Here is a 22,863-nt window from a genome sequence, read left to right as displayed (position 1 = left end):
CAGACTTACACACATACATCGATCAGCCATAACATTATGACCACCTGGGCACCCTGGTGGTCATAATGTTATGCAGCCTCATACACAACAAACTGTGATGCACTGTGTGTTCTGACACCTTTCTATCAGAACCAGCATTAACATCTTCAGCAGTCTGAGCTCTAGTAGCTTGTCTGTTGGATCGGACCACACGTGCCAGCCTTCACTCCCCATGTGCATCAATGAGCCTTGGCCACCCATGATCCTTCCACTTTTCCTTCCTTGGACCACTTTTGATAGGTACTGACCACTGCAGACCGGGAACACCCCACAAGAGCTGCAGTTTTGGGGATGCTCTGACCCAGTCGTCTAGCCATCACAATTTGGCCCTTGTCAAAGTCGCTCAAATCCTTATGCTATTTTTCCTGCTCACACATCAACTTTGAGAACAAAATGTTCACTTGCTGCCTAGTATATCCCACCCACTGACAGGTGCCATGATAAGGAGATAATCAGTGTTATTCACTTCACCTGTCAGTGGTCATTGTGTTATGGCTGATCGGTGTACATAAAAGATGAAGGCCACAAGGCTGAAGAGTTAGAATGTTTATCTGACATGGCCAAACTAAACTGGTGTAATTGGGATTAGTCAACTTTTTCCTGCAAATCTGTGTGTGCTACCTTTTATACCTTTGGGTGTTAATCCTGGGTGGGAAGGCACATCCTCTCTCTGATCTAATACATAAACAAGACTTAGAGCCTGCAGTCATGCATGTGGCTCTGTGAAGCTGCTGTAAGCACACAGATGCTTTGAGCTAAATGCCACCATCAGCATGCTAACTGGCTCACAATGACAATGTTAACATGCTGGTGTTTCATCTTTACCATGTAGACCATCTTAGTTTAGCATGTTAGCATGCTAATATTTGCCAGTTAGCATTAAAATTCCAGCTGTTATATATGCCATTAGTTTTGCAGATATTACTGGATAAATAGATTTGTTGACTGTGGCACTAGAAGGAAAGTCGGGGGATCACCAAACTGAATATTTGTACAATCCATCCAATAGTTGTTGAGATAGTTTAGTCTGGACCAAAGTGGTGGACCGACAGACCAACAGCGTGGCTAAAAATCCATGTAAAGGCCGTCAAACTGTTCAAAACAAAGCCCCACGTTGTATATCAGCATCTCTTTCACTTATAAAGTCGAGACAGTGGAATAACACTACTGCACATAAGTTACTACCAGTCATAAATTGTGGCAGCCACACCATCAAACACATGTTTAAATGTAGAAGCTTTTTTGTGCATTTACTCAAAATGCCTCTGGCTCAGCAACACAGCTTGCTTGGCAGAGCGAACTGACTGTCTTTGATGTGAGAATACTTTGAAAACGAAGAGGAGATATAAAGAGAAGGAAAGAAAAGACAAGACAAAATAGGAGAACAAAAAAGGGTGGAGTATTTGGGTTTTGTCTTGGTTTTCTGAGAGTGCTGCTAAAACCCTGAAAAATATGGAGTTAGATGGAACACAAATGAAAAGAGAGGTTATAGAGATTGAAGAAAAAGACATGAGCAATATGAATTCTGTTCGCATCAAATCAACCTGAATACCATGTTTCCCCCAACCCCCGCTTATTTCCTTTCATCCTCCATCTCTCTCCCTCCATCACCCACCTCCTCCCTTCATTTCTCTTTCTTTATATCTCCCGGCTTGTCTGTGCCAGGATAAAAAACCCCTCGACTGTTTTCAAAGATAGAACACCAGGTAGAGAGGTAGATGTGTTAGTTGCTAAGGTGATGACAACTGCTATTTGAAGCACACAGATGCACCCAGATGTAACACGAACATACTCATATACATAAGCACATTCACCTGTGTTGCCAACACTTTAGACTTTGCATGCGTTTGAGTGACAAGCTGTTTGAAGACATCAGTGAGGCGATGTGGGCTATATACTATACACTGGGGGCCACTTCAAATGAAATTCTAGCCCAGAGATTGCAGGTTTGACATCTCTAAGCCTTCTCCTCATCAGAAGCATTGGAGAAGCCCTGAAGGGGGGGTGGAAGGCTTGTTTCGACTGGCTCTCCATTGGGATTCCCTGAGCTAGAACTGATTGAGTCAGGTTTAAGGTCAACCTCATTTCGTTAGAGGGATCCAAATTTGATGCTTAAACCTGAAATGAAATGCTGTGGTCTTGTGTGTGGACTGGAGGGTTGGATGGCTGGAATTAAATGAAACCTGTGTTGCAGTGAGATTAGGCATCTTATGGTTATGGACCAGCTTTGTCACATTAACCCCTTGCCACCGAGTGGCACAGTTTGTGTCAAAAAAGTCAATTGCATATTTAAATGTCCATAAATCAGTTTAGGAATTATAGAAAAAATAGGTTCTTGATTAGTCAGGACTTTCCTGAAAATCATCACATTTTTAAGTTTTCTTCAGTAACAAAGTAATATGGTGATAGTTACCTATACATCAATGGATACACTGACAGGAAGAACTGCTAATAGCTAATTGAGCAACTTTTATGGTGCCAATTTGCCAAAATGTAAACAAATATGGATTAAAAGAGGCTGTGGGAGTATCACAGAATCCATGGTGACATTAAACTTCCTGTTTACATCCCCCAAACACTATGGAAATTGTAGTTCCAAATGTGTAAAGTAAGACAAAAAAATAATACTAGGAGTGTCAAAACCCATTAATATGAACTTTCTTCACGTTGCACTATCACTATCTAATATATACTCATACTCATGGTCAGAATGTCCCATTTACTTGCACCCATTCATATACAGATATTTGCCCTGTATTGTAAACATGTGGATATACATACAAAACAAATTATACGTATGTATGTATGTATAAAACAATTTATATATAACTGTCCTAGAACATGTAAAATATACTATTAACCTGAAACTATTTAAAAAATTGAGCAGAAAAGCCTGTGCTTCAATCCCTCTTTCTTCTCTCTCTCTCTCTCTCTCTCTCTGCTCCAACACACTTGCAAACAGACTGCACATGCTACATACCAAAACCCTGTGGTCAATCATTGATGGAGCCTCCTCATTAGAGTGTGTATTGATTAAGGTTATTGATCCCTAAGATAAACCATCAGATCTGGGCCAAGGCCAACATATGAGAGCTCTGCTGCTGGCTAGTGCCATGACAAAAGCAGTATTTTTAACGCTCTGGGCTATAAAAAGAGGTTCGGGGCAGTGCTTTGACGTTTGGTTATCAACGGTTGTGATTTTTTCCCTGCTGAGCCGAAAGACAGAAAAGAGGATGGATGAAAGACAGAGACGGTTTGAGTAAAAGACAAAAAAAAGGAAAAAGAGATACTGCCTGCTACAGACTTCCAGCTCATCAAGCTATAAAAAACAGACCGCTGGTGACAGGATGAGTATCAGGAAATCAAGGGAAGAGAGACAAGCTTGTGCAAAGAAGAAAGGGTGTTATGCTATTTGTGTCAGATCATGTTGGTGTGATAGGATTAAATGGTGTGACAGTGACACGGTTATCATGGGATGCATGTAATGACGGCGACAGCCACACAGTGTAATCTAGCCTCATCAGGCAACCCATTAGCAAATCACCTGCTAACACTCACATCATTAACCAATCAGCAGGTCATCTGAAGAAGCATAATCACCTGCTTTCACCTCTTATCAGTCTGTCCATATGTTTTGTCCTCATCAGCTGGGACTGAGCTCCATTTCATAGTCTTTTTCTCCAGCGTGCTCTTGTTCGCCAGTCTCAGCTGTTCTGACAGGAATGACAGCGGGTAAGCAGCATGCTTGGAATTTCTATACACACCCAAACTGTTAGAAAGATATATATTTAATGATTATCTATCTAATATTTACCCATGATTCCATTCTAAAATGCCTCAGTGGCCTTTAGTGTATATTGGACATACTCATATTTGCACAGGGCATCTCAACTATTAAAGCTGCTGAGCAAGATCAATACACTCTCATCCTGCTAAAAAGAGACTGAATAAAGAGCACCATCCCTGTCCTCAGTGAGGAGGCTTATACTGACCACGAGGAAACACTGAAACATACAAAATAATGATAATACAAAAGGCTTCAGCAGTCTGTCTGAAGGCCCAGATACACTGCTAACAAAACTCAACATCACTGATGTCAAGATGCTTGAGCCCTGACCTGTGCTGCACCCTACTACAGTACAGCCATTAATTAATCCTTTGATATGTGTGTGCATTCATATGTGTGACAGAAACCGGACAAATTTGGAAATTGGAGCGAAATTTAAACACATCTTTCCACGGCATTGACATTTCGCTCGCCACTGTATCTGAACTGTGTTTTCTGATGCATTTCGTTAAATCTGTTGTTGTGATTAGGGCTACAGGCAAAAATCTTTCCCTCACTCTCTCTGTTTTCTCCCTGTGTCTCTCGCTCTCTCTTTAGCTGCTGCAGCCACTCCACTCTGTGCCTTTGTTACCGTAGCAACCAATAGCAAAGCTAGGCAGAGATGTTCTATTGCAGTAGATGTAAAAGCGAGGAGGGCGGGTTCGCTCTCTAACACACACATGAGCACATATGTGTGAGCATACACACATGCATACACACACTGATGCATACACTTAAGCATGAACCCAGATCCACGTACATTCATATGAGTGTGCATGAACACGTACATGGACACAGATATAGGGAGGTGGGGGTCCCCTCTCTCTCAGCAAGGAGGGGGATGGGGGAGCTGCAAGCATTTTGTCTCCACATTATCCACATACCGGCAAGACAGTATATCTCATTTGAAATCAATAGATCAACAATGGAAAATATTAATTTAAAACACAACCATGCATTAACCATTCACTTAGAAATGATGCTTACTGCTAAGCCTTTTTTTCATGCAGGTTTCCCCTTCAAAGATGTAATATTTTATCCTGAATGAGCTGACTGGGTGATCATTGCTCCATGTTTGTGTAAAACCATTCAGACACTCATTAAAAAGAACCATTTTACTGGACATAAGGTAAGCTATAATGTCACAAACTTTATTATATGAAGAAGTATGTGTGAAGATGACTCTCTTTTTTTAATACTTGCTGTAAGTGGAAGCTCTGAGACTTCCTCTGCTGGATTATTATGACAATTTAATTCAGCAATTATAAACAAAAAAGAAAGAAAAGAAAGCTACAGTTAGATTCAAAAGTGTAAACTGTCAAAAAAAGAAGAAGAAATGATATATCAGCATTAAGACTGAAACAGAATCCTTTACACCCTCTTTTCATTTTATAACACACTCGCTCCTTGAGGACAGTATGCAGGTTAAAGCCCGGAATAAAGTAAGATGGCCTGAGGGTGGAAACACAGACATGGACTAAACTGGGAGAAGTGGGTCACCTTCACACTTCAGTACTCCACCCTACAAGCACTACAGCTTCATTAACAGACTTAAAACAGATTTCCACTGAAAATGGAAAGGCCGTGAACAAAACGGAACCATATTACAGGTTTTTCTTACTATGGTACAGTGCTATATCCAGATAACCAGATATTAAAGTCTGGACAAACACTATATGACTCCACAAAATAAATATCTCATAGCTTGTCCATCAACAACACCAAAGGTGCATTAGGATTATGTAACAGCGGTTACCCCCATCTCGCCTCAAGCTTTAAGGCAAAGTTAGAGTGAGTTCCCAAGTTAAAGGATCCGATCGATGTGATACCTACAGCAGCTATTTCAAATTTACTTCACACTCAGGTAGTGAAACTGCCATGGAGAGAAAATAGAGTACAATCGTATATATCCTTTTATGTACAAAGACGCATTTCACACAAAATAAGTGTAAACAAGACTCAAACATTTGACAGAAAACAGAGTAAATATGGACAGAGCATCTGTTACTTCACCTGTATATTTTGAAGCTTGTGTTTGGGATTTGTGTTTTTTTAAGTCTAATATATTTTTTAAAAGAAACTTTATCCCCACAAAGTGGTTTGTATTTCAAGATAGAAGTTGGGAATTCTCTCTCACACTTTCAGGAGAAACCATAGAGACTGTAGAGAAATATTATCACTTTCACGCTGGTTTTAGCATTCAGATTGACCAGATTGCCACTTGATTAAACAATGTATGACTCCCACATGGGTCTAAACATTGACTGTATATAAAAGAATCCACAGGGGTAAAAGCACAATGTAATAATTGGCCCACCAGACTACCGGTATGCAGTACTACTATATTGTTAAACTTCCTTATTAAAGGATTTTGCGAAATATGCTTTGTTGCTTTCTGGTGGAGAGTCAGATGAGAAGATTGATATTACTCTCATGTCTATAGCCAGGGGCCAGTTAGCTTAGCTTAATACAAAGACATGAAACATGGAGAAACAGGTAACCTACCTCTAAAGATAATTAAAAAATCCACCTACAAGCACCTCAAAAGAAAATTACAACTCTGGCTTAGCAGTGGCTTCCTGGAGTTTTCAATGGTTGCCTGGCAACAGCTCTCAGCCACATAATCTCCCGTAAAATGGCGTAAAAACTAAAATTAACATCGTTAGACTTTTTGTGCGGATTGAAGAAACAAGATGTTAATTAGCGCGCTTAACTGATACGAGGATATTTCTAACCTTATGACAGAGCCAGGCTAGCGTGCAAAGCTAAGCTAACTGGCTGCAGCTTCACATAGACATGACAGTGGTATCAATCTTCTCATTGGACTCTCCACCAGAAAACTATTGAGCATATTTCATAAAACATCAAAGTATTTCTTTAATTTCACATTGTCAGAGAATTTTTTAAAGATAAAATCTCAGTTTATAATTGTTGTCCACACAATAATGTAGAGTTAACTGTGATTTTTATTAAATACATGCCCTCATTGTCGGCTGGGGCTTCAGAGTTTGATTCAGGTTCCAAATTGTTGCTGTGGGAATCATATTTATTAGTCGTATAAAAAAAACTCTCATTACAGGTTTCAGTAGCTTACTGGTTGAACCACACAGCGTCAAAGCAAACAGGTCAGAGTGAAGAGAAATGAACAGATAGGTGGATAGATCAGATAGACAGACCTGTTCACATGCACTCATATACAAACACAGGGAAGAGCATATGTGTTGTTGCACATGCTCACCCATGCACACGCACACACAATCATGCTCTCTTCAGCAGTGGAATCACTGTGTCAAGTCTTTATCTTATCGAGGTGGAGGCGCTATTCCCTCAAGTGGCTGCCTGTCTCCTCAGAGCAGGTCTAATCAGAGTTAAGGGAGTCTGTCTTTTGCTGTTAAATATCCTAAAATACTATTCAATCTACAGGGCCATTTATATGCTAATGCTAAGGTTACCTCTGCATAGGCATTTGACGCAGCTGTGTGCTGCCTGTTAGGTTATTTGCGCAAGAGGGGAAAAAAGATAGGAAGAAGAGAGAAATGGCGAGAGTGAATGAACAAAAGGGCGAGATGAAAAGAGAAGATGGTAAAAGAGCGAGAAGGGAGATGAAGGAAGAGAGGAGAGAAGAAACAGAGGCACAGAGGAAGGGAGATATTCCCCTGGGTGAGTGCCATAGGTAATTAAAATAGGATGGACAGAGCTGGAGTCTAGCCAGAGAGAGCTCCATCTCCCCTTAGACTTCTTCCCCAATCAGGCCTTCTGCCTAAAGCCAAATTGCTGCTAGTGACAGACACACAGTAGTCTATGGATGCTGTGAGTTATCAGCTCATGGATAATGGACATGTACATACAGTGGGATAAACACACTCAGAAATGCAGGTGCACAGCAATCAAACACTCGCAAATGACTCAATTTTGGCTACAAAACAGGTCATGTATGTTGCCTGGTGCAGCACTGAGACCCAAATACACAGAAACATACACGAAAACACAACACACACACACACACTAACACACACACATTTATGGTGCTGTACAAAGCTGCAGCAAGGGCAAACGTTACTAACCAGAGTTTGACTGCAGTAAGCACATATACATTCACTGCACAGCTCTGAGCTAGAGGCGAGCACATGAGTATGCAGTGCACGCACTCAGACACACACTATGAGCACAGAGTCGAACACACGCACACTCCAGTACGTATGACGGCAGTGAAGATGCAGTCTAATTACAGTGACACTGATTTTTTTTTTTTGTAACACTGATATTATTCTGTTTTGCCACGCAGTGTTAATGCTGCACTTTGTACTGTACAAGGTAATCCATGACACCTGTCTTAAGCATGTCTTAAACTGACTTTTGTGATTTATACAATACAAAGAAGAAGCATCTTAATGCTTAAAAATTTGAGTTTTTTTCATATGAGCATATTGTCATACCAGCCCAAAACATTTTTGGGGGATATTTTTGGTATGTTTGCTTTCTGTGCAACAGCCCAGCATCTCCCTGCCTTTCATTTTTGGATTTAAACAAAGACTATGCTAAATAGGCTGTGCTAATGTCTCAACGTGGCAGCCATTACCATATATTTCATACGCTGTTAGTGGCTTCTCTTATGCTGGCGTTGAAGGAGGCACAGGCTGAAAGGTAGCTCATATTCTCGTTGTGTTATTCTTTGTGTGCTGTGATCACTAGTAAGGGTAAATATAGCTCTTTTGGCAGAAGCCTGCTAAGAGGATCACAGCTCACAATAGGTGGTCTTCACACAACAACAGATATCAAAATGCCAAAGAACCTGCTCATGGATTGACATGTGCACGCATGCACATGATGCATGCACGCACAGACACACACCTGCAGCATACACACACCCATACGCAGAGACAGCACCTCCCATGAGAGCTTTCTCTCCTCCTCGCAGGTATAATTGTGTTTCTGCTCCTCTGCTCTCAGTTGTGACTGGGCGCCAGATGAAAAGACATAATTAAAAGAGAAAAGTTGTGTTTGTTGCAAAGAAGGGATGGGTATGGGAAGAGGACAAGATGAAGGAAGGAGAAAGATTAGCCACAACAACAAAGCTTCATCAGGATACAAAACCATCTCGAGTAGCTGGGAGACAAAGGACTTGGATGCTCCTTTATCTCCCAATAAAAAAGTCTCCCAATCCCTGTGGCTAAGCTGCCATAACTAAAGCCTGCCGCTGGCTTAGGTCTTCGCTGAATTTGTTGGACAACAAAAGCAGCAAAATATGAGAAGATAGACCAAGCACCCGAGAAATATATATACCTCCATTCATTTTGCGCAAAGAAGTAAAAAGTCAAGTGCCTCAGCAGTGGCATTTGAGAAAAGGTTACTTTTTTATTTGTTTATTTTGTTTGTGTGTGTGTGTGCGATGTGTTTAAGTGCCTCAGTGAAAGCACGAAGTGGAGGGTCATTTTCTCACTCTCACTGCAATTTTGTGATGTAAATGAGAACACAGAAGGTAAAAGATTAGACCACCTTTATCTTTCTATGTTGAAACAGCTGTGATATCACTCCCAACCAGGAGGACCAGCTGCATGCAAAAAGATTCATTTGAGAGTCATACTTCTTATGACCCTTACACACACACACACACACACACACACACACACACACACACACACACTACAAACAAAACACACATAAAACATGCATGTGTGTACCCTAAACATGCTGTCAAACATGCTGTTAACTGCCTGACCCTTGGATGTTGTTAAGGTGACACAGTGTACAGAACAATACACCGCAAGTTGAACACACATGTCAGCATGTGCAGAGACCACACAATGTGCTGGGATTAATAAAAAAGAGGCTGCACCTCAGGAGAGGGATCAGCGAAGACAGAGAGTCATAAAACTGAAGATGCACGGCCAAGAGGGATTTTTACATTGAAAACAACTGCAAGGTATTATGACACGGTATATGTGGCTGATACAGCAACCAAATCCACATGGTGCAGCCACCTTGGCCACCTGAAAATCATTTATCTTGTGCAGTTTATGACACCGTGGACAATTTACAGCTGAGTTTGGCAGGTAAAGCTACTCGGCTTAGTGATACCCATTATCTTGCTCCTTTCCTTTTCAAACATCTGGAAGGACTTGTCTGAAAAGCCCAGTTAGGCTCCTGAAAGCCTCTCACATGAACACAGAATGTTTTGCATAGGAGAGTTTATTTTAAATACCAGTCTTAGAGTAAGAACTAGTTTCTGACAAGCAAAGAAAGTATGCCTGCGTGACTCCTGACCCTCTGGCCCTCATAATCCTGCACAATGACTCCCTGAGGCCCACACTCCGAGGACCATGCTGGAATAGGTCACCCAGCAGATGCCTGCTCGGCCAGATTCCTTCTGATCTCATTGCCCTGAGGTCGTCGGACTTCAACACCCTTTTCAAGTGCTGATTTTGTTCTAAAGAAACTCACCAAACCCTACCGCCAGATAAACACTGCACTAGGCGTGAAACTGGAACTTCAAAAATATACCGTAACGGGCTGCTTTTGAGGAAAATAAGCATTCCTTCAAATCTCCTGGCACTAATCATAACTAAGCATCATTGCATGATCTGATTAGAGTATAATCCTGTCTACTTTCTGTTGCAGAGCGCAGTGGTTACTTTGGGGCTGTTGGGAGTTGATACAGGAAGTTTGAAAGTTACTCAAAGTTCATCTAAACACTATAAGAGCGTACATTAACATTCCTTCGTATATAAGCAGAGCAGTGAGTGGGAGGTACCTCCAGACTGTGTGAAAACAAGGAAATCTACAGTGATTATCAGTTAGAGCGAGTGACAGAAATTTTAAGAAAAACAACAAGTTATTAAAAAAAATCTTTTGGTAGCTTCAAAACCTGTCCTATGTGAAAGACTCAAATCAACCCTATTGTCTGATATAAAGTAGAAACAGAAAACTGAAGGTTGAGTGAGCTCTTAGAGCCCCACAGTGTTAAAAACACGGAGTGTTTGAGTCACTCAATGTCCCTCTCTGTGTACCAGAGGTAAAGAGAGGCAATTTGTCGCCGAATGCTTGACGTGATCTCTTGGCGATAGGAACAGAGAAGCTGTTAGGTAACATGTCTCTCCTTCCAACATCTTCTGTCTGTTTCTCCTCACTCTATTTAACACACACAAAGATACACACACAAACACACACAAGATCTCAGACAGTCATTCTACACATTTCTAGAAACGTGCTCCTTAGCAACCCCAACAAACTAATCTGCCGTCAGTTTACTCTCTTTGTGGGTAGGCTGCATTATGCTGCAATCCAATCTAGGCCTTAATTTTTTTCCCCGTGCTTGAGATGCCCTGTTCGCAGCTTAGCATGTGTGATTGAATAGGGTCCTATGTGATCAATAGAGCTCATTAAATGTCCCTGTGGGCAGTTGTCTCCCCCCGAGGCTCTCTTAGATTGCTTTTACCTGCAGCCTGCTCTGCCCTTTTTGCTTCAAGTGGTTACCAACTTTGTTTGCGGCATAATTAATTTTCTAATTGAATTACTCAAGCCTGGCCTTTGCGTGCTATTTTCCCAAAATGTAGTTTGAAGTATCCATTCGGTTCCCTTCAGTATTGGCTGTGGCTGTTTTGACTGTGAGAAGGCTTTGGGATTGCTGTATGTTCGGGATGGGCGGGTGTTAGACTGCCTTCCGAAGGAAGAAGGCTGAAGGAAACAGTGGCTGCACCTGTTGTTCCCTGCGGTTGCTGTGTGGTGGGGTTAGCACCTGCTCACACGGCTGCTGTGTGGCTGTCTGTGTGGGCAGCAGGGATAACAGGGAGACCATTCACACCCGCTCAGACTGCTGTCTGCAGCCCCTCTCCCACAACGCTTGATCACTCTGCAAGCTCTGTGCTCCATAATTTCTTTTTCTGCCTTTTACATCCTCTGCCTATCCCCCCTTTAGCCTACTGTATATGCCAGATTGCTGCCACACTTTATCCTTTGTATCAGCAATCTGTCTGTCTGTGTTTCTCGCTCCTTCTCCCCTCCTCCTCCTTCTATTTTTTTTGTCTCCATCTCTTTTTGCCTTTCAACTCACACAGAAACACAAACATAAACAGCAGCAGCTGGGGGCTGTTATAGTCCTTCTGTGGAACTCGATAGCTTTTAGTGTGAAGGATGAAAGTTGTAAACAATAAATTACATATAACTACTAAATCACTTCAGTAAGAGCTGGGACAGCAGTGAGTGAGCATTTAACTTGGGACATGCAGGTTGTGAGTGTGCACTGTTTAGGTGACATGTTATTGTGTGCAAGACACATTTGGGACAAAGGACATATTTTAGAGTTTGACTCGAGCATTCTCCAGGTCGTCTTTGGATCTGTATTGAGAACAGCCAAATAAAGTATAAAGTGCTAAGAGACAGGCCTTTACGCCTAAATCACTAATAACCATTTGAAATTAAAATACCATAAATATACAGCACTGTGCTCAGTGCATCCATAATGCCACTCCTGTTTCTCCACTGTGAGTGAGTAATAACATAATCAATTGACTTTATGGGCTCCAAATCATCACATGTGACCTTTACTCTAACAGGAAACCTTAAGCAACCATTTAATAAAACAATATGAATTAACACAATTAAACCTAACACTTAAAAGCAATAAGCCTCATTTAAATCACGACCTATGATCCGGGTCGTGATCTAAATAAGAATTTCAATCAGGCTTTGTGCTCGTCCTTGCAATGCAGTGTTATAATGTGCAAGTATTGTGAGCTCTTTTTGCTGAGACATCACTTCAAATCTATACGTGAAAGAAAATAAGCACTGATAAGAGCCTATGCAACACGTGAAAGAGCAATGATATGCAACAAAGATAAGCACATGATATGCAAATAAAAAAACATGAAACTTGCAGCAGACACAAAGAGCAGTCCACACGGGTCCAGGCGATGCCAAACAGACATCTTTAGGCTCACCCGGAGGAGTAATAATGCAGCATCGCGTTTGGTGGCCGGAATAAAATTGCGCACATGCTGTATATACCTGTTCATCCCATCCTACCCCCCGTCTCCCTCACACATATCTATCTCTCATTCCCACCATTTGGCACACTCACCGCACCAGATGGCCAGGTAGGGAGGCGGAGGAGGCAGGTGCCAGTCGCCAACTCGCCCTCTCCGGTCGCTCTTCTTCCTCTCTGTGGAGAAAAGGGTGATGGATACCACGGCTCTCGGTATCCAAAGCCTCTCTGAAATAACAGCAGCTCCTCAGCCGCACCTCACCTGTCTCTTCCCTCTACGGTTCCTGCGCGTCGCCGTAGCATCACCGTTTACCGAGCGCGTCCAAAACGCCCAGTCAACTACAAAACGTTTTTTTTTTTTTTTTTTTTAAATTTCCCGTGGAGAGAACGAGTCCGTGGTCTAAATGTGTGAACGGCAACCTATTGAGGTTTTCTGTGATCCAGGGTACGTTTTTTTCCCCTTTCCCGGTAGCCTTGTTCAGACCCTTGCAAAATCCCAAATCCTGCAATTGCGGACTGTATTAAGTCTTCTGTCAGTGGGGACCGGCCAGTTGTCTGCACTTGGTCAAGCTATACGGCTTTGAAATCAGTAGTCAGCAAAATGTAATCCCCTTTTTAAATTTACAGTGGCGAGGTGAAATGTCCAACGCAGAGCAGTCACAGTGACAGCAGGGGCCCATAATTCACACCCCCTGAAACACAGTCCTGCAGTGGATCAATGATGAATGGAGGACCCCTCTCTCTCTCTCTCTCTCTCTCTCTCTCTCTCTCTCTCTCTCTCTCTCTCTCTCTCTCTCACTCTCTCTCTCTCTCTCACACACACACACACACACACACACACCTTCTGTGTAAAGCCCTTATTGACATACGTGTTTGATGATGTACGGGAGAGTAGTGAGTTAAAAGGCCTTAAACATAAAGCTGCATAAGGGAGTAATACATACAGGCAACATCTTGCAAACTAAATAAATAAATAACTTATAAAAAATGACTTTAATCAATAATAGCCCAGCGGACAGAAAATACATTATCATCTTAAAAAAGGAAAACAAAGATAAGTCATTAGGTTAAAAAACACACCAGCACTCTTTAGGAAAATGTTCAATTATTGAATAGAAAGAGGTCCGGAGCATTAATATTGTCACCAGTACGTTTAAAGTACTGGAGTAGGTGCATCCTGGAAACTATGTGCAAAATATGAAGGGTTATTCTCCGTTCAGATTTATTCTCATGTTTCTTTTGCACTCCAAGGAATATCAGTTTATTCATTTTAAGAATGGCTGCTATCTATTCCCCCTTTTTTTACGATAATTACTTTCTGCTTCTACTCGTTCACCACTATAATTCAGGGGGAAATATTGTACTTTTTACTTCACTATATCAATTGCACAGTTATAGTCACATAAAGATAAGATTTTGCTTTAAAATCACGACGTTTCTCAAATATGATGCATTATTATAAAGTGCTATTGTAGAAATTCTGCCAGCAGTATATGGAGTAATTAAAAGAAACTCCCAGTGGACCAACTACACCATTAAATAGCCTACTGTTTATAACAGTAGTATTAATCAAATAATTTAATCTTTAGTAATATTACACCAGAAAGGGCAGTTCTGCTGCATACTTAGGGCATTTACGTTTGATACAAATACATTTTACTGATAATACTTAAGTAAGATTTGGAATGCAGGACCTTTACCTGTAATGGAGTATTATATTATTTAATAAACGAAGTGAATACACCACTGGATACGGTTTTAAACATTTAGATTGAAGTGAATATAAAAGAGAAACAAGATATATATACTGTGACCTGCTGTTAAGTTCATTTCATTTATTTCCCATGTTAGATTGAACATGTCCTTTTTGTTATTTTGCGTCATACTGTATCCTATAATATGATGTTTTATGTCGGAATTAAAAATAAAACAGAAAACCCTATTTTATCCACTATAACTGTTATACCATTAGCTATAATAACCTTTAAGGAAACAAAACTGTCTGGCTTGAGATTATTTACATTACACACAACCCTGTAAATATTTCCCACTATTTGTGCGATATAAACGCGATAATAATGAATAATAATAATAATGAATAATATCCGGACTCATTGTAATAAAGTTTTGAAATGAAATAGGCCCTTACGTCACATCCGGGTTTAGTCGGACAGTAGTAGAAAAAAAAAAAAAAAAAAATATCTGGTTGCCATGAATTTGAGCTAGCTAGCCACCGACATCTGTCAGTACACTTGAGTAAAACCATCCATGTCAAGACTCAAGCAGGATATTCGGAGTCGTGTGCTGCTTCTGTGTACATATAGGGACACAGCAGCCTGTCTGCCAACCTACTGTGAATCGGTAAGTAGCTAGCTCTGAGGCTAGCGAGGTAGCGAGCTAGCCGCCGCCGCTAGCTGGTCGCCTTGCTAACGATAAGTGATGATATTTTGCCTCATAGCTGGCGTTGACCTGTTCAGCGGGTAGTGTCTAATAATGGCACTAACGTGTCGCTTAGCTCCCTTTCCAGCTGTATGAATGCCTGTGTCACCATACAGCTCCTGTTATGTGCCCACATTACTGGCTAACGTTAGAGGTTAATATCGTTGTTAACCATGAAGCTACCGTTAGCATATCAGTCGCTCCCTGTCGCCCTGGGTCTGCGTTGAGGGGGTGTTGTAATTAGTCACCAATGTCCACGATCACATCAGGGCATTTGAATCACTTTAATCCCACAGTGAGATTTTAGCAGCCTCAGTAACATGCATAAATGCTTGCAACTTTCGCCATAATAAGCAGGCTGGTTATAAGAGCTGTAAAGTGATGACAATAACAACTGATGGTTGAACTCATGTATGGAGTCCTTTATCTTTGACTCAATCTATCTCTTCCTCATAGCTGTGATGCCAGGTCACTATTTACCCTTTGCCCATTGTTTGTGTATTTTGATTTGGCTCCAAGAGCTACAGTTTATAAAGCCTGGCCTTCTTAATATTTATCATGTCACTTTATATCAGCACTTAAAAGAGCTTAGAGATTAAAAGGCCAGACCAGCTAAGTGGTCATGCCCTTATGACTATACGTCATCATGTACAGTGTTTTGCCACATGATGTCAAGCCATTTTAATATGTATTCATTTCTCTCTTTTTTAAAGACCCAGCTGGCTAAGTGACTAGACCAGAAAACCTTGGCACTGTTGTGTGCCAGCTCATTTCAAGACCCAGGGATTTCTGAATCCAGGTACGTTCATAACGGGATATCTGTGCAGGGTTTCCTCCAGGAAATTGTTTAGGGGTTGTGGCAACCGTTTACCTCTACTTTTCCTTACCTGTAAAGACGATTTTTTTCCTGACTTTGCAATATTCTCCTCTGATTATTAACTGCAAAGCAAACATAGGATGTGATAAAGCAATGAGTCACCTGCTAAACCTGCAGACGCATCACATCTCGTGATCAATTTAGTTACTTGAGATTACAATTGAAACATTCACCTTATTAATTAAATATGTGCCCTTTGCTGTGTGACGTAGAAGCTTAATAAGCATAATAGTATATTTAATAAAAACATTAAAAAAAATTCAGAAGACAGTCGAGGTGATCTTTGTTTTAGCAAGGTGAGGTGCCTCCTATGTAAGACAAACTGAGGCAAACCCTGCTGTGAATCAGAGGTGAAAGGGTTTGCTTCTTGCATGCTGTTTATTGTTTTCCTGCCACCTAATTACTCTGTCTACCATGTTTATTTTTCTGCCAGAAGATGAACGGTCTGTCCATACGAGAGCTATGCTGCCTGTTCTGCTGCCCCCCTTGCCCGAGCCGCATTGCAGCCAAACTGGCTTTCCTCCCTCCAGAGCCCACCTACGCCCTTATCCCTGACCCAGATCCAGGTTCTGGAGCTGGACCTGCTTCTGGATCCAGCTCCGGGGCTGCAGTGCCTTCTCTTGGAGCCCCAGGACTGCGTTCCCGACTGGGCACTGGTAGTGGAAGTGACAGAGGAGGCGGCGGAGGTGGTGGTGGAGGTGGAGGGGGAGGAGGAGGAGGGGGAGGAGGGGGAGGAGGGGGGAGGGGGAGGGGTAGGGGTAAGTGGTGGCAGCAGCAGTAGTGGGGGTGAAGGCAGGTGGAAGCTTCATCTCACGGAGAGAGCGGAGTTCCAGTATTCACAGAGAGAGCTGGATGTAACGGATGTATTCCTGACCAGATCTAGTCGAGGAAACAGGGTGGGCTGCATGTACATTCGCTGTGCCCCTAATGCCAGGTGAGACACACACCACCCCCTTAACACCCTGAGCCTGAAACTACACACACAAATTGCAACCCTCTATTTCTGTGTTTTACTCATGCTTTAAATAGGGCACCTTGTCAAATATATTTGTCTCAGTTATACCATTGTACCCATGTTTTCCCATCAACTTGGGGCTTCCTAGTTCAGCACGGTCCCTGCTTAGCCTCTGCCTGTTTCTTATCTTCCTCCTTCTTTCTTCATCCTCCTTTGTCTCTAAGGTTTACAGTGTTGTTTTCCCATGGCAATGCGGTAGACCTGGGCCAGATGAGCAGCTTCTACATCGGCTTAGGCACACGCATCAACTGCAACATCTTTTCCTATGATTACTCAGGCTACGGTGTTAGCACTGGCAAGCCCTCTGAGAAGAACCTTTACGCTGACATTGATGCTGCCTGGCACGCCCTGCGCTCCCGGTAAGCAGGCTCAAACTGTTCGTTCCCATCCACACAGGGTCTGAAATGAACAGCCAACAAGCACCAAATGCCAGTTAAAGTGTCTTTGGTGGATCAAATCAGTGGCAGTCACTCACATCACTAGCCAGCAACTGTTTTTGTGAAAGTAACATTTGGTTGGCTCAGTTATACACAAACTTTGTCCCTGCTGACCATGGTACCCTCTCTTTGACAATCAGCCAGTCAAATCAAAGCTAGACAATGGCTCTCTATCAAACAGGCTGATGATTGGCTGTCACATACTATGCTCTGCATGAAGCAGCAGGATTTAAATATTCCTTTTGTTTATCTGCTGCCAGCATGGTTAATGAGCCTAATGTTAGTAGAAACTTAGGTGGTAACACAGAGTAACTTCTGAAACCATTGAAAAAATAATAAACTTAAGAAAGCAAACATTTACTGTGTGTTATACAAAATCCGAATTTACTCACACAGTCCCTGATTCTGTGCTTGAGATTGTATTTAAACAGGTAAAGCAATATGCTGTCTTTGCTTATGATGTTCTCTTTCAAACTTTGTTTATTACATAAAAGTCACTGTACTGTGCTTACTATGCTGAAAGACTTACTGAACCATGTTAATCTGCATATGGAAAACTACACACCTGTACACGGCACATCGGCCCTTTTGCATACTTGCAGAATAAAAGGGACTCTCATTCTGATATTCTTTGCTAAAGTGTGTGTGTGTGTGTGTGTGTGTGTGTGTGTGTGTGTGTGTGTGTGTGTTGCCTCAGGTATGGCATCAGTCCTGAAAATATCATCCTGTATGGACAGAGCATCGGCACGGTGCCCACAGTAGACTTGGCATCACGGTTCGAGTGCGCTGCTGTGGTCCTCCACTCTCCTCTCACCTCTGGCATGAGAGTGGCCTTTCCAGACACCAAGAAAACATACTGCTTTGATGCCTTCCCTAAGTAGGTTTCTCTGTATTTTAGTTAATATCAATATTTTAAATAGAATATTTTCTTTAAAAATTGTGACAAAAAGTGACAGTTCACTCAGATCATCATCTCTTAGTACCAAGACTCATAGCATTGTAAACTTTAAAGGTATATGTAAAGAGTATAGAACAGTGGCTGTGTTTGAATTCAGTTATTTACATCAAAGTCAAATTATCACTGTGGAAAAGGAAGTATGCAAATGTCCATTAAGAGTTCACAGATCTCTCCCATGTTATAATCAGCTGCTCCGCTGTTGCCCAATATCATCCAGAGAAAAATATTATATTTGTAGTGGCACAAATACAGCAGAAATTGCTGAACGTAGGAGCATTGTAGTCAATTATAGTGCAACACGAAAGCTGTGTCACATATCTATCTCTTGTTCCTGTGGAGGTTGAATGCGCTTCTTGTGAGTCACTTTGGACTAAAATGAATAAGATTGGACAATATTTTGATGTATTGTGAGACAATAGAAAATGAATCTACCGTCATATTTTTTTCATACCAGTTATATCGATTTATTTGCCCCTTTTAATATGTTTGGATATATTAGACCACCGTGGGCAATGTGGCGTATCATTTAATGGGTTTACAAGATCTTATTGTTTATTTTTTATTTGGATCCCCAATCCCATTGATTGTTACCTTGGTAACAGCCCTTCTCCCTGGGGTCTATATTTTCTGCTGATAATGTGATGAAGCACCTTGATTTGTCAGGTATTACATTTTTAGATTAGCCCGAAATAAAACTTCCTATCTGATAGTTTGGAGTGCTTTCTAAGTGAAATTTCAGAAAAATTTGCATTCACACGATATATTCTTAAAATGCACTGTAGTGAATTTAGCCATATTTTAATTTAATAATGATTGTTGGTAACCTTATTAGTATTTGGATGGACAGCAATGACAACTGTCTCTAGTGGAATCCATTGTAATCAAGCAAACCTTTTACAGCTACTGGTTAATACTCAAAAGACCGATTTTAGGTGTAATATCACTTTAAAGTATCTCAAACATGGACATTGTTATTATTTGTCATTGTTAGTTAGTACCCATGGAAAAATATCCCATCGTCTAAAATTTCTAGTATTTCTAGTGCATTAACAGCCTCTATTATTTTTCTTCCAGCATAGAGAAAGTGTCAAAGATCCCGTCTCCAGTGCTCATCATCCACGGTACAGAGGACGAGGTGATCGACTTCTCTCACGGCCTTGCCCTGTTCGAGCGCTGTCCCAAGGCCGTGGAGCCCCTCTGGGTGGAGGGAGCCGGTCACAACGACATTGAGCTTTACAGTCAGTACCTGGAGAGGCTACGGCGCTTCATCAACCAGGACCTGGCTGCACAGCATGCCTGAGAAACAAGCAACAGCCTCTATGCGTTTGTATGAATGAGACAGTGTGCGTGTGAAACTAAGTGAGGATGTCGGCGTGATGGGTGAGAAACTGACTTAAAAAAAGGATGTGTGATTTTTGTCGCATCTGTGTGTCTTTGAAACAACACAACTTTAATTTACTTTTCACAGTACAACACATGTTCAAATAATGTCCTCTTTTAAAGGTGAGAATGGTTTTTAATATATCATCAGCTGCATCCATCTGTGCGGTGGAGTGTGGTGAAACACTAAAAACAAGAACTGAGAATGATCAACTTCACAGATACGGTTTTTAATGTGAGAGAAGTTTTGAATTGCAGCTTTAAAATGTGTCACACACATGAATTAAGAAATAACAGTAATGTGCTTTGTCCAAAAAAGGCACACAGATGTAGGTCCAGTGTGTTACATTTAGGAGGATCTATTGGCAGAAATGGAATATAATATTCATAGGTATGTTTTTATTCGTGTAACAATCGGTTTTGCAGCCAACATAGTTTCTCCTACACGCTTGAAAATCTGAGCTGTATTCAGATGGCTGCAATCTGCAATTTCACCGCTAGATGCTACTAAATCTTACACACTGGTCCTTTTTAGTATGCCATGTTAGTGAATGTATGGGTCATGGATGTAAGTGCATATTCATATCTCCATGGGCCTGTGACACCTGAGTAATGCGTGCACATGTTTGTATGTGTGTGTGAGAGTTTCTGAGCGAGGCAGTGCTGAAAGAAATGAAGGACATCCTGATGACTTGGACAGCTGCAAGTGGAGGAAGCTTATGGAAACTTATCAATAATGATGGGTTTTTTCTTTTGGTTCTCTTTTTTTTTTGCGCGAGTATGTATGAAGAATACCTCCACAGCTTGACCAGTTCTCTCTCCAGTGGACAAACACTGGTCAAGCATGTGCCCCCCTCTCCCCCAGACCCCCTCTCCCCCAGACCCCCTCCTCCACTCCTTGTTTACCTGATAATGGACATCCATCTGACTGCCAGGGCATTTTCCAAGTTGTTGTCCAGCTAACACTAACCTACTTTATTCGTGTGGTTTGGGGGTCCATCTCCTCTCCTTTTTCTGGTGGATACACTAGTCTGGAATACTGTCATAGCCTGTATGGCTGTTGGGTGTCTCGTACTTTCCTCTCCCTCATTTCTGACTCTGATGGGATCACAGAATGGCCAGCTTCCACTTCATTTCCTCGCTGTGCTGTAGCTTTAGCCTTTTACTGCCAACAGAATTGCAGCAGCAACTTACAGGGAATTATTTTGATTTCCCTGTATTGCTTTCCCCCCATTCAGTCCTATGTATTTGTGATCAAGAATGACGTTGTGGTTGAAATGGAAACAGGTCTTTTGAGGATATCGCTGTTTATGTGGGCATTTCTTTGGCATTAATGGAACAGCTATAGAAGTGCAGATTTACTTAGTCACATTAGATCGGTTGGCTCTAAACAGAGGGTTGTAGCCCTTCAATATTTACTGATGCGTGATGTTTTAAGGTTGGGCAGACTGCACTGACTAAGTAACAGCACCAATAAGATCAGATTTAAAGGAATAGTTCAACATTTTCGGAAGTGGCTGCGCCCAGACAAGAAATAGTCCCCCCCCCTTCTTCTAATGTAACCCTTGGTGAGAAAAGCATTTTTGTTGAACTATACCTTTTTAAAGTCTGAAGTGCAGCTGTTGAGGAGGTCTGTGAATAACGTGTCTGTTCTGGTGAACATACACCTTTTTGGAGCTTGTTGTTCTTGCTGCATATGGAGGCTCTTAAGGTGTAAGGAGGCAAAATAGCTGCTCAGTTCACCAAACTAATGAGGATTACGTCAGTTTTATTCACAATAATCTTTTTGCTTCAACAGAATCTCTTTTGTGTAATATTGATTAACTCGTGGTCTTACAGCAGCACAGTTTGTTTTCCAAGTCTTGTTCCAGTAGCACTCATTACCAGGGTTAGTCAGCCTCCTGTTCTTATTCACCCTCAGCACATTTTCTTTCTTCAAACGTTTTTGTCTTGATGTAATTAATCCGAACGTGTTTGATGTAGTGTAGGGCCATGGATTGTTTGTCTCAGAACCATGCGTGTCAACGTTTGTGACTAACAGTGTGATTCAGATCGGGTGCCAGGACGTGGACATCATGCCTACTAGCTCTGTTTAACCTCTGTGGCCCTAAAATGTACAGGAGCTCTCTTATGGGTGGCAGCACGCTTCATGTCTGACACAAGCCATATTTGAGCCTCTCACTGTTTAGTGTGGTGCAGGTTCCACCACACACACCTTTGCACATCATCACACACACACACACACATTCAAACACAACATACACACATACATACACACACGTAATACATGTACTGTAGTATACAGTATATTTACACTTATATATATCAGATCAAGCATGACAAAAGCAGGTCTTAAGTTCAGCACTATTGTATAAAGCATCCAAAGTGTAATAAGGGTATAAAATGTAAGTTTGTGTGTCTTCATTATTATTGACTGTCTTCTACAGGCCAGCATTAAGGATACTAACATCATGTTTGAATAAGTAGTAATAGGCCCTGTGTGTCGACCTGAAAAAGTAAAAGAACTGGTTTCAGATCTATATGTGTCTGCTGCAAAGGAGACCCATCAGTTTCAGTGATAGTAGCTGCGCTTTTTTTTTAAGGGAACATGTACTGAACTAGCACTGATCTGATTACTCCATTTTGGGAGTACAAGTGGGTCTTGGTAAGCATTGGAAAGGATACTGAACACCACTCGCTCTCTGTCATCACTTCGAACAGGGAATCTTTCCAGTCTCATCCTGTGCTTCGTGTCTCTGATATTTAAATAATGGAAATCTGTTACCATCTTGAACCAGGGGTCTGAGCTGTCAGAATTAGAGAGAATTATCGCCTCTCTCTGAAGGAAGAAGTCGGCCTCAGTTTCTCCCGGACAGTTCGTGTTATCAGGGAAACCACTGGATCCACCTTTC

General features: G+C 41.6%; 2 protein-coding genes across 4 annotated transcripts in view; one reads left to right on the top strand and one right to left on the bottom strand.

Annotated features, from left to right (window-relative positions):
* Window positions 1-13,559, bottom strand: part of LOC127352138 (semaphorin-6B-like) — a 30,567-nt gene extending 17,008 nt beyond the window's left edge. Inside the window, exons 1-3 of one of the 3 annotated variants that reach the window (XM_051380505.1) lie at window positions 13,108-13,559; window positions 12,942-13,022; window positions 3,640-3,747 (exon numbers count right to left, since the gene is read on the bottom strand). The gene's annotated coding sequence lies outside the window, so the exon portion shown is untranslated. Of the gene's footprint in view, window positions 1-3,639; window positions 3,748-12,941 lie in introns of all 3 variants that reach the window. The other 2 variants (XM_051380342.1, XM_051380416.1) reach the window with 2 other exon arrangements.
* A 1,459-nt stretch (window positions 13,560-15,018) lies between these two features.
* Window positions 15,019-22,684, top strand: LOC127352305 (alpha/beta hydrolase domain-containing protein 17A-like). The gene is given in 7 exon segments (XM_051380634.1): window positions 15,019-15,206; window positions 15,998-16,083; window positions 16,595-16,899; window positions 16,901-17,095; window positions 17,341-17,535; window positions 18,311-18,490; window positions 19,646-22,684. Coding segments are annotated over 5 exon segments (1,098 nt in total). The 5' UTR covers window positions 15,019-15,206; window positions 15,998-16,083; window positions 16,595-16,597; the 3' UTR covers window positions 19,872-22,684.
* Window positions 22,685-22,863: the final 179 nt, after the last annotated feature.

This window comes from Dicentrarchus labrax, unplaced genomic scaffold (assembly GCF_905237075.1).
Source record: "Dicentrarchus labrax unplaced genomic scaffold, dlabrax2021, whole genome shotgun sequence".
Classification (NCBI taxonomy): domain Eukaryota; kingdom Metazoa; phylum Chordata; class Actinopteri; family Moronidae; genus Dicentrarchus; species Dicentrarchus labrax.
Note: the sequence above shows the minus strand (reverse complement) of the source record. Positions and strands in the feature narration are given on the sequence as shown.